Below are 19,455 nucleotides of genomic sequence, written 5' to 3'. Positions count from 1 at the left end.
CAGTCACATGTAAAGGAACTTATTATTGGTGTTCACGACTACAGGCGCACAAACGTTACCACACTAAGATACGTTCATAAGATCCAAAATGGATATACACATTACCTCCTTGTAGACGAGCCACGAGCACACAGCCAAGCAACGAACGTGCAATTACACAAGCAATCTCAACGTGTATTATGTACGTACAATCCCATAGCAGAGCCCAAAACATAAACCTACGACTGTAATGAAAATAATTTGTCTTTTTTTTCTCATTCGATTATACAACGCTTATTTCGCGAGATGAAGTCAAAGAAAAAAAGAAGCAAGTTTTTTCAAAATGGATGTTTTAGACCCTGCTGAACAAACAGTACGCAATACACACAGACCCATGATAGCCTCTATGAATCAGCACACAGACATAGCAATGTTGTTTTTGACAATCGACGTCATACAATGAACACAGCAGACGTTCGACTGTTTATGTGCGCGCTGTGCACTACTTGTCGAGTCGAAACCATTATCCAAACATTTGGTTTCAGTTCATTTTTAGCTGTTTGTTTGAAAAGCGGTGCAAGAAAAAAAAGAGAGACACAGAAATAAACAAAGAAAGCGACAACGACCTAACGCAAATTACCTCTAACAAAAATCTCGACAAATTCATCTGTTTTGTCGCAATTGAACAAAGAAAAGCATTTTTTTTGCTGTTGTAAAACCAAAAGTGTGTTAAATTTTTCAATATTTCTCGCGATTTTTTTCGAAATATTTGGAAAAGGAGCGCAGATTTTATTTTCTTTGGTGTGTCATTCGATAAAGAAAAACGGGAAGCATCACAACAACATAACAATTATAACCACTCAACAAATTCAATTTGCTCAAAGTCGCAGAGCTATTTTGGTTGCCACAATCAAAAGAAAAAAAATTGAAAAAGAGCGAGCGAGCGAGCGAGAGAGAGAAGCGAGAAAAACAAAAGAGCTGAAACTGGATTTTGTTCATTCTTCATCTTGAATTGAACTTTCAATGACCGCATAAAATCGATTATTACTTCATGCTTTGATTCGAAATAAATTGTGTGTACTCGCAGCCAAGTTTGTATTCGAGTTTCCAAGTATTTTTCAATCAAGATCAATAAGATTCACGTATCTTATTATTTCGATAGTGTTGTTTTTGGTTGTTTATTTCTTTTCGTTTCGCATTCGATGTTCAATTCGGTCATTAAATAGCGACAAAACTTATTAAGTGAAAAATTAAAGTGAATTTATATATATATATGTCTATACGTTTTTGTGCAAGAGGATAGACTGTAAATAAACAACAACATACTGAAAATTACTTACTGTTCGCTGCCCATGGACAACAAAGAGGGAGTTTGACGAAAAAGTAATGAAAATAGCAACGTAAACACCCGAAAAAAAAAACAAATATTACGCATCGTCCATCTTTCGTTGAGGTGACATTTGCTAGGACTTAAAGTGAATATACATATTTTCTTGGGTGTGATAATGATGTGATTACAAAGTACGGTACATACGAACGATTCGACAAACATATCGACAAATCTCACGAGACGCCAGGTCTACATTGAGAGAGAGAGAGTTGGATAGATAGAAACCAAGCAATAAGGAAAAGAATCACGTTTGCACTCGCACTGCACGAATTTCATCACCGAGAGAGAGAGAGAGACTCAAATCTACTGTGTCAATTTTGCATCAAAGCAAATGTACCGTTGCAGAAAGAGTGTGAAAGAAAGGTATTGTCAACGGAGTTCAACGAAGCTAGATGAAAATCACTTAATCATAAGCATCGACAAGCGGACTGTTTCTTATTTGTTTTCATCGCTTTTAAAATAAAGTCAATTGCGGCAAATTTTCAATACACTGTGAATTTTACGGGAAAAAGAGTGAAGATTATTATTTTGGCTTTGTTTGAATTGTGAAACAAAAGCAAAACATAATAATATTGACGCGTTTTTTTTGCTGCTCACTTCAAGTAACCAACCATTTGGAATGTTGTATCTCAATAAAAGATTCAACGTCATCGAATAACGGCAAACCGAAAATCGATTAGTCACATCGAATTATGTGTCGATGTTAGAACGAAATTAATTAAAACTGAATAAATCAAACGGCGATCATAATTAAAGTGAATGTCGACAAATACGACGAAAGTAACTGAATCAACGACTGAAAAAAAGGGGGAAAAAGAAGAAGGTGGCTAACAATTGAACGCGTACGTGCTGACTAGAACAACGCGACGCAAGTATTTGCACATCTCGAGCAGATTTAGAGATAACGTGGAAACAAAACCTTTACAGAAGATCAACGTACGGTGCCGAAGGTTTGTTTATTTCATTGCTCTTTGTCGTTAGTAAACCTTTATTGTTTTAATTTTCAGTTCGTTTTGTTCAAATAATGATTAAAAAAAGGCTTGTAACACAAATTTCCAAAGACTGAAATTGTCGTTGGCATCTCTGTCATTAGGCAGAGCCTCAAAAATCGATTTCCGAGTATTGCATTGTCAGCTATTGGTCTTTTGCTCGCATATCGTTTTTTTTTTCTCCCCTTTTTCCTATGTTTTCTTTTCATAGCTTATTTCTCTCTATTTTCTTTCGGACTTATTTCGGGGCCGTTGTTATTCAACTATCGTTCATGGAATGAAACATCGGGCATTCGGTTCAAATTATTCTGTGAAGAGAAAAAAAACTGGTACAGTTATACTTACAGTACCACACATAGAGTTAGAAAAATGCATGATATGCTTCCAATGCTATGGGGTTAGCTGGTATTTATTGATGGATCCGAGCATGACATATAGCGTGTTTGCAGAGTTAAGATGCGTGATATTACCTCTCGGTTAAAAGTACCGATTCGTTCAATTCGATCACATCACGAGAAAGAAACGTGTGCGAAACGATAAAAAAACCGCACACACAAATGCGATGAAAGTAGGGACAATGAACGCTCTCTTCGATTCAAACATCTTCTACTGAGAAAAAAAGAGCCTACCACCAAGTGCACAGAGAGAACGAACGAACAAAAATTAAAAAAAAAATCGCCAGCTTACACAACCAATTCGTTTCGAACTTGCCATCAATTGACGATGACTCAATTTTGTGCGTCGTTTTTAAATTATTCTTTTTTTTAGTCCAGTGATTCTCATCTGCCGTTAGTTTCATCAACTAATTCATACTAACTGAATCGTATCATATGTCACCGTATAATTTTCTCTCAGCGATCCGCACACTTCTGCACCGAACCATTGCAATTTCGGTCAAATGGCAGATCATTCGTGGTCGATGGCAATCATTTTTGAACGTTATTTTCTTGAGAACGTGCGACATGTAAACGACCAATAAAATTCTCGGCTAATCATTTAGACGTGTCTGGTTTGGTTTTCGCACACAAACACACACGCACAGGTACAAACAACCGATTGATGAATGAATAATTTCGAGACGACTTGAATCAAAACAATCACATGTTTTGTCATAAACATCATTAGGTATGTTATTTTATAATACTTTGTGCTTGGTTGTTCACACGCGTAAAAAAACAAAGTACACAATTTGTCTTAACTCTACATCCTTGCTATCCGTCTACTTATCTTATTCGCTCCCGAGTTTACTTGACATTCACGTTGATAACATCCAAATCTTATCTTATCGTTATATGCACCTTATCATCAGGTTTTATATTTATAAATGATAAGGTAATAAAAAGGAGCCCAGAAATACACCGCCAGTCGCCAGTAAGTGTGCCTACAAATTTATCAGTTGAGTCAAGATTATAATTATCGGCCCATTCGTTTGGAGAATGGCAAAACTATAATTAATTTTGTGTTTTGACTGTCATTGCCATAGTCGCAGTGCGCTAAAATCTTTTCCTATCAAGTCGTTATCAAGTTCGTTCGGGCGACATATCATATCAATCGCTTATGTTAAATCACATGTCTTGAAAGAATTGTTTGAAAATTAATTAGAATGCATGCATATGCCATATGCATACATCCAGTCTATGTTCGAATTTTCATGCAATGGTTCAAATAAAATATCAGCCAAATCCGAGGCTTAAGTGATGACTCAACTTTGCGCGTATGCGCTCACAAAGCGAAACGAATAATTTCAACGGATTTATCATATTGCTCACGTTTCCAAAACTCTCAACTCATGCCAATGCAAGCAGCACATAGATTTTCACTGAGTGCGACAGTTCTGCATAGACTCAATCAGACGAAACTAAAAAAAAACGCTTACAAATGATCAGTATATTGATCAGAAAAATTGAAAATTTGAATGTGCAGCACATCGGTATATCTGGCGCAATGTGAGCCATACACAACATATAATTACGCTGAAGATAGAATATTTGCGCATTTCTTGACAGTACAAAAGTACGAAATAACTGAGGCGAGTAAGCGTATGTTTAATTAAAAACATATTCCGCATACAATCAAATGAAATGTGAAGAGACGATGTTCTCTGTCTCATTCACTCACCCACTTGCAAAATTCTATACGCTCGCCTCGATAGTAAGAAGAGATGAGTGCACATACGATTATAGCCTTCAAAAAATCATTGACCCTCATAATTGAAAATATGAAATTTTCTGCTGTTTACATTGTTATTGCTGTAACTTTGGATTGGGACGCTCTGTGCTCCACAAATATGTCAATTGTTTTGAATTATTTGAATGTATGGGTGCGTGTTCGTGTGTGTGTGCACATAGTATGTAGGAGACACACCAAAACATTATAGTAAGAACAACAACGAAAATATTCTTTTTTATTGTTTGACATTCGATTTCAATAATGATTCGTTGTAAATCTTTCGCATACCCGTTGTTCGAAATGAATGCAGTGAACTGAGTAGGTGTCAATTTGTTGTTGTTGCCAATTTAAAGAGACACATACCGAAAAAACAGAACAAAAAACAAAGTGCAAGACACAAGGAATCTGCATTTATTACTCAATTCGGGCACTTGCTACTTGTATATAGTTTTACAACAAAAGCAAAAGCGAAGAGAAAAAAACGCTGACAAAGAAAACCCCACGTCATTTAACTTTTAATGAAATCAATGTTCTTTGGTCATTCGTTTCGTCAGTGCTGTTCGTTTTTTGTGCGCTGCAATCTGCATAAATAGCCTGTGTGATAACGATGATCATGAATCAGTGTGCAGACATTTTCACGCGTATGCATATATAACTATATATGTAAAGAAAAACTTTCGATCACACACAAAAACTGGCCCGGGGACTGACCGCATACACCAAGGTAGGATTCGCATTTGGCAATTCCACTTGCGCGAATATCATCACACCGAAAGCGGAAATGCATCACGGAAATATAGGTGGCCGTAACGCAGTTTTATATCAAGAACAGCCTTCTGTTAAGCATACAAAAAAAGCTACAAGTCTGCAAATCGTTGGATAGTCAGAGACGACGATTCAAAAATGTTTAGATATTCCGTACAGAATAGCGCACACGAGAGAGAGAGAGAGAGAGAAACGAACGAAAAGGCTGGGTGGAAGGGTGAATGTGATGCGGCAGCAATGATGCATAAAATTGCATTTACATTGGCCACCACAAAATAAAAAACCGCATACATTTGTACGAAAAATAATGGTGTTCGCATTTTTGTCAAAACCAAAAACTGGTTCACCGTGGCATCACCGTGTTTATATTTTTATTTTGACCAAAACGTCAGGTTTATTTTATTCTCACCTTTTGGCCACGTTTTGCCGTCATTGCTGGCTGGTGTTTGGTCTTGCAAATTTATTCATAAGTTAAATATGATTGCACGTTTATTTAATTGCCTTAAACTTGTTAAAACCTCTATTTTTACGACATTATCTGACTGGTGTCGTGAAGGCATCGTGTAGCGCGACGACAACAACAACGACGACGACGATGACGGCCGGCCATATTCAGTATTGGCTCTTGCAGTCGTCGGTTTTCGTTTTTGTTACATTTAGTTGTATTTACAGTGGCGCATTTCATTGTGTATCCCTGTCTATTTTTTGTTCACATGCATACCAAGGCACACATACACACATACTACCCAAAGAAATCGCACTTCATGACGCATTCAAATCACATTAATGCATACATTCATATTCATATTCACATTTACAATGTGCAATTTTCAAAACAACGACGACGACGACGACGACGACGACGACGACGACGACGACGACGACGTTTCTTTCTTCGATATTGTTTACATACTATATCGATATATTCCGATTGCAAATATTTTGCACATGTTATTCATCGTTTGTTCGCTGAGTTCCGTACTCTCTCCGTGTAACATATGTGCATCGGCGGTGCTCAGGCAACGAAACTACTATTTGGCGCAGCTAACTCTCGATACAAAACCGATTTTGCATTTTGCAATTTTATGCAAAACGAACAACTACTTGTCATATATAACGAGATTTTTCTAGTGTTTACTTTAGTCGAATGCTAACAATGCATATGTATGCAATAAAAATGTGAATAAAAAAGAGAACGAGTGAGAGGGAGATAGAGATGGAGAGCATAAAATTTAAAAAAAAAATCTCTATAACGTGTATAGAGAGATTTGCTTCACAAAACGCACTATGAACTCACGTGGCCGATTTTGTGGTTGCTTTCTAATGATTCGCTCGATGAATTTTGGTTTTGGCACTGAAAACAAACACATTCACACACACACACACACACACACATACATGTATGCACGATGTGAGCGAAAAGCATTCAAATGCCCACCACACTGCTATAAATATCGCTTCGAAACGTTTATTGCAAGCGGCTAATATCGTTTTCACTCTTTTTCCATTTCTATGAAGTCGGCACTCGTTTTTTTTATATCATCGTAATTCAATTTTCATTATCACACACATTTAATGTAGTTGAAACCAAACGAATAATTCAAAAACAAACAGTCTTCCGAGTTTCGGCCAACAAACGAATGATTTTCATTTTGTGTGCATTTATTGTTGTTTGTTTGATAGACTGTCAATAGGCGCCGCAATAGTCAGAATTCTATAGTTTTGGTAAAAAACAAAAAAAAACTAAAAATGATGCTAATTTAGTGAAAGACCAAAGAGTGCTCTGTCCCGTATCTAACGATTTTTCAACAATTTGCTGTATGTCTCGCAAAATGCAATCCCGTTTTTAGTACACGGAAGCAAATGTCATTGCACACATCATTTCTTGTATGAGATTCAATTGTGTACTTTCATTTGAGAATGGATACGATTGAAATCAAATGCGCAACAGCTTCATGACCATAGGTGGATTCAGACCATATTATCAGTTCGATTGAGAGCCGATTGATAATTGACACTTGTTTTTTTATCCGTTCTTTTATTATTAATAAAGTGATAATTATCACTTTCCATTATCTGCTTTATTTCATACCGATTCTCTATTTTGTTGATTCATTCCTACCTCAAACTAATTTTGGCATACACGTATATATTCGTTGACAATCGTAATGACGCGCTCGGTCGGTGTATTTATTTCCGATTAAAGTGTGATAAATATCCGAATTAGATGTGTCTTTTGTGAATTTCGATTGCATTCGCTATATACCAAATAAACGGTTTTGCTTGTTTTCATTTGGCACTGTTTGCATTTTAATTTGTTTTGCCAATCAACGAAAACGATATGAATATAGCAACGGCTCGAAATAGCAACGACGAAAAATGCCGAAAATTTTTCAGCTGATATTGAAGGAAAGCAAAATTCGAAGAATTTGCACTTAAATTTTGTTATACTAAACATGATAAATGTGTTTCCACGAGCACTTCATGGTCAAGTCATCATTACTCAATTGAGATACATACATGTATTTTTCCAAATATGTGAGACGACTTCCATGTAATCAAACCTCACCTAGGTAGGCGGTATAGTGAAGCGAGCGAAAGAAAGAGAGATAATGAAAACAAAATACCGTGAGAAGTGGATCGCGATTGGCTTGTGTCACATTTCAACCGCAAATTGCAAAAATAAAAAGAAAATAACAACACCTTAGAAACGAGCGAACACCATTCTTATCGTCCGGCCGTTATCAAAGCCAACGAAAAAACTAAAGCGCACTAATTGTATTTAGATCTTGATATCTATTCGTGAGACGTAGAAGAATGTATGTATCTTTGTCGATTTATATTTTTGAAAAGGAAAGTATGTTTTCTGTTGATTCTATCTGCGATAAAAAGAAGTATGTTGGCATCCCGTCTAGCCTCCGCGGTTTTTTACGGTTTCCGCGGAACTGATAAGAGATAACAACTTGGTGTCTTCGGCAAAGTTGTATTACTCGAGGTCTTCTATAACATTGCTGCAGACATTTATCTCTTAACTGATAAGAGATAAGAGATAACTGACTTCAGCAATGTTATAGAAGACCTCAAGTGCTACAACTTTGCCGAAGACACCAAGTTGTTATCTCTTATCAGTTCCGCGGAAACCGTGAAAAACCGCGAGGACCTGCTAAAAACGAACATACATTCTTTTAACCATTATTAGTTGCAATGAAACATACTTCTCTTTATTGCTACGAAGTTGGACCAACTTGCGTTCTTTTACGTCTCACCAATAGATATATACTTTATTCAATTTCTGTGTCATTGGTGGCACGGCCGTAGCCAGCACAAATTTCTTGGATGAGCGGAGAGAATTTTTGGGTGAGCGCAGCAAAATTTGATGATTATGAAACTGTCATTAATTTTGAAAATCGATTCTGTCTAGTGTAAAAGCCACAAATAATCAAATAATGTATAAAATGTGATTTTATAGAGATCCCAGCCCCTTGGAACTTCATTCCTTTTATTCCAAAAACGCTTCATTCACAGATTCACACTATATCACGGTGAAACACGTGATTTGTAATTTCTAGCGAATCATCAGGATTCTTAATCCCATCAGATTCAATTTAGTGTCTGTAGTAATTTGAAATTGTTATTCGTATTGTATTGCTTGAACTTTATAATATGCCACGTCAGAACTAACATATCAATTTAAGACAATGGTTTACACTGTGTTGATGTTGTCAATTTGATGCAGAAATTTTTCTTGAAAAACCAATACACACGACAGCCATTGTAAATTAGTTATTATCAATAGGAAAATAACTCAAACGATTCGCTAGAAATTACGTATCTACAGAAATATAGATTTTCAGTATTCAGTTAGAAAATCGTACTATAATTAGAGAAATTAGGAAATTTTTCAATATAGTTGACTTTTGCATTGATGTGGTCAAAATGTTTTCACTTTAATCATCATATTTGGCTTCAGTTATGTTGGTAAAGTGTAAGAAAAATATAATTTGTGTAATGTTCAAATGAAAAAAAATGAGTTGCGAGCGGAGCGAGCAAAATTTTTCAGAGGATTCTTAACTACAGCGAAAACTATAGCTAAAATAATTTTGGGAGTCGAGCATTTTTAGGTGAGCTCAAATAATTTTTGGGTGAGCTGAGCTCACCCAAGCGTATGGCTGAATACGGCCGTGATTGGTGGGCACACAAAGTGTGCTCTTGTCGAAAAAAATTGTTAATTTTTTGTGCGATTTTCTGTTTCTCACTTAGTTATTGTTGTTGTTGTTGTTGTTGTTGCTGTTGCACCCCATTATCCGTTCCACATTTTGGTACATTATTAGTTGTGCTTCGACATTATTCCCAAGCAACTGTCTATCTGTGTGACGTTCACTTTCGGAAGAGAACAGGACCAAATAGACTTAACTAAAGAAAGAAAACAACACAAAAAACTGTACAACAATTGGAATTGCAAATATTTTATTGCGAAAAGTAAACGCCATAGACATTTGTAAATAAAGTCGATTTATTTGGAATTTAGCGTTAAAATAAAAAAGAAATTTTGTATTGTAACGAACTACATACGCTATAAAATCCAACAACATTTTCACCGTTTCTTTAGATAAGCAAATATACGCTCACCGTTTTAATTGCGGACATATTATAAAATATGAACGCAACTTGAAATCTATTATTTATGAAAATTTGCATGCTCTCGAACAAAAGATACGCGACGCTTTTTTGCTTCCGCAAAATCCTATCAAATTGTTAAGTATATATAAATACTTACCGTAATTAGCCGTAGCAAGAGAGAGTGAAAAAGATATAAAGTACACATAGGCTTTTCATTTAGCGCGATTTATTTAAATGTTAAAGCAATTATTAATTATCATTCTAAACCATGCGGATAATGTGGTGACATTTTTCTCGAGCTGCCGACACCCACCATAAATTTACGACAGATTTCTCAGCACCCATACAGCAAGTTCGTGTCGACAGACAGATATCTCTATCTGGGGGGAAAGACAGACAGAAAGAGAGAGAGAGAGAGAGAGAGAGAGAGAGAGAGAGAGAGAGAGAAATCCGATTTGATTATATTCAAATCTAATTAGAGGTCGGCTGACCAGAATCTAATTTTTGAGTCAAATCACGCATAAGACACGCACAACAACAATAAAAAAAATAGATGATTTCGATATGCCAGATTAATTATTGGATTGTTTTGTATGCATTGAACTTCTACTTCCGAATACGCAACCAAATAACAACAACGAAAAACCCAACAACAACCGATTTAGAAACAAAGCCAGCAGTATTTATTTAAACGTTGGATGTGCGTTTCTACCTGAGCCTGTTTTTGTGTGTGTTGTTTTGTTTCATCAGAACTGCAATGAATATTAAGTAGGCATATTGCAATAAAAAAAAAACAAAAAAAACTACGGCCCGTTCAATATATACGACGATGTAATGAAATGAAGTTTATATCTGCTTATTTTGCATGAGAAACGAAAGATACAAAAAAAAATGTTCGTTCAATTCTCTCGATTACTCATTCGCTAAAATTTTACTAGATTTTTCCGCCTTTTGCCCTTTTCCAAGTTCAATTTGAAATTTGACACATTATAATGTGTTTGGCCCGTTTCATGGTGCATGATCAAAGGGAAGGGGCAATAAGAAGAAAAAAAAATTTGAGAAAAACATGCTTCTGTATCTATCTAAAAGTACCAACTCGATGCACAGCTTGAGCTCACAATCAGCAGCAGCAGCAGCAGCCGCAACGGCAGCTAATCGATTTCGGGAAAAAATCATTCGCGTGTGGCGAGACTATGTGCATGAACCACAAGGAGACTGTTTTTTTCACGCATTTTTTCACACAACTTTTCATTTGAAAGATAGTATATTGAACTGAATCCGTCTGTCACTTGTAGCGTTTCAATAACTGAAAACACCATATGAGACCAAACTATTGCGGTGACAATGAATCATTGTTGAACACTTGCAAAGCAAACTTTTTCCACGTACCTTAGCAACGCACTATAGTCGTCCAAATATCCGAGAGGTTCATGCTTATTAAACTATGTAAGATGAAAAATGAGAGAAAAAAGAAGAAAAAAACCCAATACGATATTTATCTTTTTCAATGTGTTAAGTAATAAGAGTTCGTTTTCCATTTTAAAATTGACGTTAATTGTTTATGTTTCGCTTTCGATTTCAGATTTTCATCATCAAGCAAGCGAACGAGCGAGCGAGCGACCAAGCAAGCAACCGCAAGCGTGCACATCGACGAACGTAAACACACATCACCGTTTTTATAGAGAAAGTAAGTAATAACTAATTCCGGATGATTCAATAGTATTTCCAATTGTTTTTATTTTTCCAAAATAAATCATCAAAAAATTGTAACCGACTCGCGGCCGGTGTGCAATATAACGTAGTGATTCACCATTTCTCTGTTTACAATATCTGCTTTTTTTCCTTCGCACTCTTTGATTTCGGACTCATCAGCAGCCGCCGCAACAGCAGCAGCAGCAACAACAACAGCAGCAGCAGCGCAACACGTGCAAATCGACGGAACGGTGAAAACGTGCTTTTCAAAATATCTCAACGACAACCGAAACAAATAGCTTAATGCGCACGCAAGACTCATCATCTCTATTTTGTGTGTAACAAACGAAGTAATAATAATAATAATAATAATAATAACAACAACAACAACAACTGACAAATCATCGTCAAGCTGAAAAACAAAACAGAAACGAAAAAAATTGAGCGGAACTGAACAAAATCGCGACGATTTTTGGTTTCGCCTAATTTAGTAAAAATAGACAACAGACTAAACAAAAATTAAACATTACCAACAACGAAAATGACTCAGACACAGGCATTAGTGCTGCTAACAACACTGCTACTGCAGTCCAAATGGGTTGTTCCACAGCCAGCTGATTTGGGTGCATTCGGTTCACAGAATGACATCCAACCGGGTGTAATTTACTCATTTCCATCAGAAGTCGGACGCAGCCATCCATCGGCCGAATACTATGCATTGGCTTACATCAACTATACTTATGAACGAATTGACGGCCATCACGTGGTCTACGCGCATGAGACGGCAAAATATGGTGAAGGTCCAATCACATCGGTGACGGGCCCATTGGTTCATGTCACCAACCCAAAGAATAAATCCGACCACATGGCTTGCTCGAGCGATATTCTTGGTACGCTTGGTGGGCCACTGCCTGAAAAAGGCTGGATTGCACTGATCAAGCGAGGTGACTGTAAATTTGATGATAAAGTTGCACGTGTTTACAGCAAAGGTGCGATCGGTGCCATTGTGTATGACTTCAAGGAAGTGCCATCCCTCGATAAAATGAAAATTGACGATAAAACACGTAAGTTGTCCAAATCGGCATTTTTGTTTTCTCCTATTGCTTGTCTCTAGGTGGAAACGTCTATTTATGGAGGAATTTCCAACGACACAAAAATATCTTGCGAAATGTCTCCTTAGGACAGACACTTAGCCGCAGTGATGTTTCAAATCAATACATCTTCAGTTCACGTTTTTTCTTTTGCTTGTTTTCTCTTTGTCTTCGATCGATTTTACTGAAGCCATAGTGAGGCAAATGTGCCACTTCTAAACGAAAACAAACAAAAATCCTCACCGCAAATTGGCTTAATCTACCGTTGTCTAACTAACCGAAATGTCCAGCCGGAAGCAACACTGACTAAGCGCACTTCGGAACATGACTACCGTCGATGACGACGACGACGATGACGGTGTCGTCAATGATCCATTTGAACTTGTTGAACGATTTTGTCAGCAATGACATTCAAAAAAATTAAGCAAATAAATGAAAATCAATAGTTTTAGCCGGGCAGAAGTCTGCAGTGTCCAACCAAATATTTGATTTTGTGCCAAAAATTGCCTTGCACAATACCATACAAATACAAACATAGATGTTGTGAATCGTCATACATTTAATACAATCGTCGTATTTATACAATTTTTCAGGAAATATCACAGCTGTTTTCACGTATAAATTGGTCGGCGAGCAATTAGCTCGAATTGTAGATGAGGAACGAATCGATTTGAAAGTTTCAATTGCTCCGGGCAAATATGGGAAACCTCCAAACATAAACCGGTGAGAGAAAATGAATAATGATGACTTGTTTTTTTTTTTGCATTCCTTCCCGAAAAATGTCCATGCTAAATAAATGTATGCGTGTGTTTGTGTGTATTTCATTTGCAGGACATCTGTTTTGTTCGTATCAATATCGTTTATTGTTCTGATGATTATATCGTTTGTATGGCTTGTTTTCTACTACGTTCAACGATTCCGATATCTACAGACTAAAGATCGAAAATCGGTGAGTTTAGCGATGTCAAACGCAAGTTTTGTGGCAAATATTAAAATCCATTTGATTGTATAATTTCAGCGGCAATTATGTACGGTAGCGAAGAGAGTCATCGCCAAAATTCCAACCAAAAGCATCAAATCGGAAGAAACGACAGATAATGACAACGATTGCTGTGCCATTTGCATCGAACCATACAAAACAACGGATGTTCTTCGCGTCTTACCATGCAAGTGAGTTATCAAGCGTACCCGGATTTGTTTTCGAAACAATATGAGCAATATGAACAAAACCAATCTAATCTCTTCTTCCATGCAGACACGAATTCCACAAGGCCTGCATTGATCCATGGCTGCTCGAACATCGCACCTGTCCGATGTGCAAAATGGACATCCTGAAACATTATGGCTTTGTGGTGGGTGCTCAAAATCAAATAATCAATTTAAATGGGTTCATTTTGGGTGTGCAAACGCCCGCAAATGAATCAATTAGTACAGCTAGTGTTCAATCACCAACCGCACCACCAGCAGAAAATCTAGCAAGCTATCAAAATCAAAACAGTCAAAATCATACAGTGGCTGCACACTCGATGATAATCAATGCAAATGACAACGATATTCGCAGCGATACACTGTCGATCACGCGACAATCTGATCAATTTCTTGCCATTACACCCACATCACAATCATTAAACATAAGTAATTTCAACTCAAACAACACAAATCTGATTCATAACGATCATTTGGATGTGGGAGGTAGTAGTAGTAGCTGTAGTAATTTTAATCGTTGTAACAGTAGATTAAGTAGTGCCAATAATACCGATAATACTCGATTATCAAATAGCAATTGTTCCAATTTGCAAAATTGCAACAACGTTAATGTGTGTACGTTTAGTAGTTTTATCGATAACACTTCACATCCGAATCGAAATGCAAATGCAAAGGCGAACAATTTAAATGATTCCAGTAGCAGTAGACGTGTATCTGACGTTTAAGTCGGTGCATTCATCACACACACACACATATATATATATATTGTACGTATGTTGTTTTTTTTATTCTTCCCGATGGTTGCGTTGAGTCGCTATTTAAAACAAAAACAAGAAAAAAAAAACAAAATTGTATTCGATGAACAGAAGAAAACAGTGAAAAACGATTCGTTCAGTTTTAGACGACAGATAGAAAAACCAAACACAAGAGACAAATTAATAATAATAATATAATAAAATGTGAATGACTTGAATTTCATTCATTTTCATTTTCTTTTCTTTGACGACTGAGTCAGCATTATTTGTTTCGCCGGGTTTCAGCCTATTGTACAACAGCAAACACGCGCTCAGTGCAATGTTTGTGTGCAAACAGAAACAATTAATGGGAATTGTTTATTTGATCCGAATTTTGACCGAATTATCATCATCTGATACAAGTGAAAATCATGTGATAATAAATCCGAATTGCAACGGTGCAAAACTTCAATCGAACGATGTCAAGCACCCGCATTCGAAATAAGGGTGGAATTGATCAGGCCGATTGCAATCAATTGACCGCACTGAATACTATATCATAAACTGGTTCTCAGTTACCAAAAAAAAACGAACACCGAAAGACACAGAAAGGAAATTCGAAAATTATCCACACAATCTAGTCCACATTCGTTTCTTCCGTGTAAATGGTAACGATAAAATAATGTGTCTATCTAAAATGTCTATTTACACACGTTTTAAGTATCTATATAAATGATGTATTTCTTAAGTAGAACATTTGTTTAAAAAAATGAAATCGTATTTGTGCGTTCAATTTTCATTGCTGTTGTGTTTTTTTCTTCTCTACATTAATTACGACGCGTTCTCAACCGCTCATCGGCGCTGCACAAGGTCAACAACGATTGCAAATCATTCATTCAAACAAAACAAACATTGTGTATTGTTTGAATTTATTGTTGCAGAAGCTCAATGGAATTTTCGTATTTTACGTTCAATATCATATGATTGCTTCCGTATTTGGATTTTAATTGACGTTGAAAAGAAAAACATAATGAATTTCGAGATGGTGGAATTTCAATCAATTTTGAATTTCATTTATTTTTACCGATTCTCGGCACAGACGATTTTTATTGAAAGAAAATAACGACACAAACTTTTATACTTATCTTCGTAAAAAGCCAGTGATAAATACGATGGAAAATACTTAATTTTTGTTTCTTTTCTCTGCAACACAACTTATACTACCAAATCGCTACTGCTGTTCATATAATTGAAGAGATGGTACCAAATATGATGAACAAATCAATCAGGGGCCAGTCTATTCGGATTGGAACTGAAATCGTACTTTGCCTTCCTCTATCCCGTATCGCTTCATTTAATGGTCAAATCTTCTTCTTTTTATTTGCTATTACTTCATCCATTTGCTGTATTTTTTTTCGCAATCCTTTTTTTCGGGGCTAAATATTTCGAAAACCAATCAGTAACCGCTATACAAACTAAAATATCTATCGGCTAACGGATGTGCGTTGAAATATTTAAGGAATAAGATCGCAAAAAAATGCAAGTTGTAAAACGTATTTGTAAAATTTGCTCTGTATTGCTTTTTCTTTATTATATTGACAGACAACAAAAAAAAAAAGAATATGAGTAGTTCGATATGTATACTTTTAATAAGCAATTTAAAACGTAAACAAAACAAAACAAATCAAAAATAAACTATGATCGCAATAAAATCAAAAACACATGGTATTTTTTCAATGGGAACATTATTTTACTTTTTTTTTCAAATTTAATAACAATTTCTAGCTAATTTCTTTTTTTCCCCTCAATTTTCTTGTTATTTCAATTTTATTGTTTTTATTTCTTTTCTTTTTTTATTAGTTTGCTCCTTCTGTTTTTTCAGTATTGTACTTGTTTCGTTTCTAATAACAAAAATACATAAAATGCATGACTTTTCTATTTATTTTTATTTAATTCAATTCATATTCGATGAGAAAACCAACAATCATCCAATTAATAAAATGACATTTTTAACGGAATTCATGCTGTTCATCGCCAATTCATTTGAAATTTATTTGAATTTATTAGCTCGATAAACGTTTTTTTTTCTTTGTTTTTCTTTTCCAAATGACAGAATATGAATAACGATGATTCAGAGTGCCACATAATGTATTACTTCGATATTTAAATAGATAATTTTAATTGAAAGAAAAAAAAAACTGTGATGAATGAATGTATTTGGCGAAGAAGTCGGTTTGATTTTGGAGTTTAATCGAAACACCAAATTTCGATGGGAATTTGAAAGAAAAAAGAAGAATAATTTGTGTGTGTGCGTTTGTGTACCATCACATCATGTGGTCTCTCTGTATTTGTTTTTAAGCAGAAAAAATATGTTCAAATACCATTGCAAAAACCAAACCAAATCTCATAATGTTCTAGTGTAATAACAGTAATCACTTTGTCTCTCATTTTATTGTATGTCTGAACATATCTCTCGTCAAACTGAATTGTGTGCACGTGTCCCTGTATTTAACACAAAAAACAAATCAAATCTGATTTCAAAACGAAAAACAAAAATAAACATGTCAAATCCAAAAACATAAATAAAATAGTTTACGGGCAGTCAAGAGAGTATTCTTCAGTTGGATATGGATGTTGAAGATGGTGATAGCAATGGGTCCAATCTAGATCATATTCGTGCGCATAGCGTAAGTCCAACGTTCATAATTCAATTGGATGCGAATGTAAGTGGCGATAAAATTTGAGTAGTTTGGAGCGAAAATGTAACACAGAAAAGTTGAGCGGAAAAATATCGATGATGAATGAGCGGAAAAGAAATAGCTATATAGTTCACTATAGTTTACCATACAGTTTACTATATAGCTACCTCGTTTCCGCTCATTCATCATCGATATTTTTCCACTCAACTTTTCTGTATAACATTTTCGCTCCAAACTACTCATTTCGAATGCTGAAAGTGACTCTTTTTTGAGAAAACTATTTTTGATTCAAATTAATTACAGAATGCATTACGAAGACATTCGGTGGAATCAACTGGGTCTGCTGCACGTGAATTCAATGCCTATCATCAATATCGTCAGCAATTGCAGGCTCAGTCTGGAGCACCAGACAGTTCAGATGCCAGTGTTGAACGAAACGTTGCTGTATCAAAGCATCATAATCCGGGCATTGAAGCTTCCAATATCACAAGGGATCATTTAGCACCATGCGAACTACGACAACGGGTTTGTACATACAATTTAACGAATGATTTTCTTCTGATGATTTCTATTGATTTCCGAAAAAAAATTCACATTCTTTTTTTTTCCACAGGCGGTCAGTTTACCCTGTACATTACGAAAAAAGAATTCAGATAGTTCATGCCACGGTAGCAACAACTGCTACGTGTGGGCATTGGAAATACAACAGTTCGCAGCTAAGCGAAATGGAGAAACTAGTACCGCTGGTGCAATTGTGAACAAATGTCTCTCATCATCGACCAAACATGATAATGATGACATTGAATCTTTGCTATTGAACGAGCACACGAACCAGGGTGAATCCAGTGCTTCCAATCAAGTGTCCGACCAACACGATGATGAAATCGATACACCACCAACCAATCCCATGATTAATGATGGACAATGTGATAGGAACACCGAAGAAATTCAATCGAAACATTGAAAAAAAAATCATCAAATTAAACCCCCCCCCCCCCACGTAATATAGATATTATTAAATAACCGAGATTTATACTGATAATATTGTTTTTTGTTCACACCCTTTTTCGCCCCGGGATAACAAAAGACAACAATTATGGAAGAAGAAGTAAAAAGAAAAAAAAACAGAGAGAAAAAATTGAGAGGAAAATATTGTTTCAAAATTTAATTTTGTACTATTTTCACTTAATTACATTTAAGACTGAATTTTTAATGAAATGACAAAATTCCAAAATGCAAAAAAAACACTGCTCCATTTTTCGAATCCCCATAGGTATAATTATGTGCTTAATGATTTATATTCATATGATAGTTTAGCTCTCTCCCCATGAATGGAGATCCGATTGGAAATTTGAATGAATGTTTAAGGTTTAATTGTTTTTTCGATTAATAAAATAATTTCCTTGAACGTCCAGTAGCTAAACGGGTGCTAGAGCCATTTGTGATTCAAAAACCTCTTATAAACAATACGCTGTGGATTGATTCATTCAGTTCTCGGCCCGTATCAGAAACTTTATTTCACTTCCTGTCTACAGAAAAGTCGCCATAAATAAAGTAGTTTGAGAAAGTAACAATCGATTCAATTTGTGTGTTGATTTTCTTCTTCTGGTTTCACGCTGTTCGATGCGTTAACAAAGCCCTCATAATATACACAGAGAATGGATGACGCACATATATACACTACCGTGCAAAAGTTTGGAACCACTAGGTATTTTTCATACAAATTAACCATTTTTGGTGGACTCATTAACATATTTCGGAAACACCTGCACTCTTGATATTTTGTGCATAGTTTCTACAACGTTTCAATAGTAAATCACAGAGGTTTCATCAAAAAATATTCACGTATTTAAAAAATATATCAATTTGAATTTGATCTGTTTTAATCTTCATACAAATTTTATCATTTTTCACACAGTACAAATTCAAATTGTTATATTTTTGAAATTCATGAATATTTTTTGATGAAACCTCTGTGATTTACTATTGAAACGTTGTAGAAACTATGCACAAAATATCAAGAGTGCAGGTGTTTCCGAAATATGTTAATGAGTCCACCAAAAATGGTCAATTTGTATGAAAAATACCTAGTGGTTCCAAACTTTTGCACGGTAGTGTACA

At 35.6% G+C, this 19,455-nt stretch overlaps 1 protein-coding gene across 3 annotated transcripts; it reads left to right on the top strand.

Moving 5' to 3' along the window:
* The first annotated feature begins 428 nt into the window (after positions 1-428).
* Positions 429-18,912, top strand: LOC129573661 (E3 ubiquitin-protein ligase goliath). Of its 3 annotated transcripts, none has more exons than XM_055454496.1 (10): positions 429-2,319; positions 11,495-11,599; positions 11,785-12,668; positions 13,289-13,418; positions 13,527-13,644; positions 13,714-13,865; positions 13,951-14,047; positions 17,227-17,322; positions 17,638-17,859; positions 17,948-18,912. In XM_055454496.1, exons 3-10 carry the CDS (start codon positions 12,146-12,148, stop codon positions 18,296-18,298), a joined length of 1,689 nt encoding a protein of 562 aa, XP_055310471.1. In that variant the 5' UTR covers positions 429-2,319; positions 11,495-11,599; positions 11,785-12,145; the 3' UTR covers positions 18,299-18,912. The 3 variants fall into 3 exon arrangements, with proteins under 3 accessions (XP_055310471.1, XP_055310469.1, XP_055310470.1); XM_055454494.1 differs by having other exon boundaries at positions 17,227-17,358; XM_055454495.1 differs by having other exon boundaries at positions 450-2,319; positions 11,788-12,668; positions 17,227-17,358.
* The last annotated feature ends 543 nt before the right edge of the window (positions 18,913-19,455 follow it).

Source organism: Sitodiplosis mosellana, unplaced genomic scaffold (genome assembly GCF_009176505.1).
Source record: "Sitodiplosis mosellana isolate CC-2019 unplaced genomic scaffold, AAFC_SMos_1.0 Smas_scaffold_6102, whole genome shotgun sequence".
NCBI classification, from domain to species: Eukaryota; Metazoa; Arthropoda; class Insecta; order Diptera; family Cecidomyiidae; genus Sitodiplosis; species Sitodiplosis mosellana.
Note: the sequence above shows the minus strand (reverse complement) of the source record. Positions and strands in the feature narration are given on the sequence as shown.

What these genes read in the sequence shown, in the direction of transcription:
- LOC129573661 (XM_055454494.1), top strand. Translation starts at nt 12,146, where the DNA reads ATGACTCAGACACAGGCATTAGTGCTGCTAACAACACTGCTACTGCAG. An exon ending in CTTCGCGTCTTACCATGCAA is followed by an intron (nt 13,866 to 13,950) that starts GTGAGTTATCAA and finishes TCTTCCATGCAG; the next exon opens with ACACGAATTCCACAAGGCCT. An exon ending in TAATTCAATTGGATGCGAAT is followed by an intron (nt 17,359 to 17,637) that starts GTAAGTGGCGAT and finishes AATTAATTACAG; the next exon opens with AATGCATTACGAAGACATTC.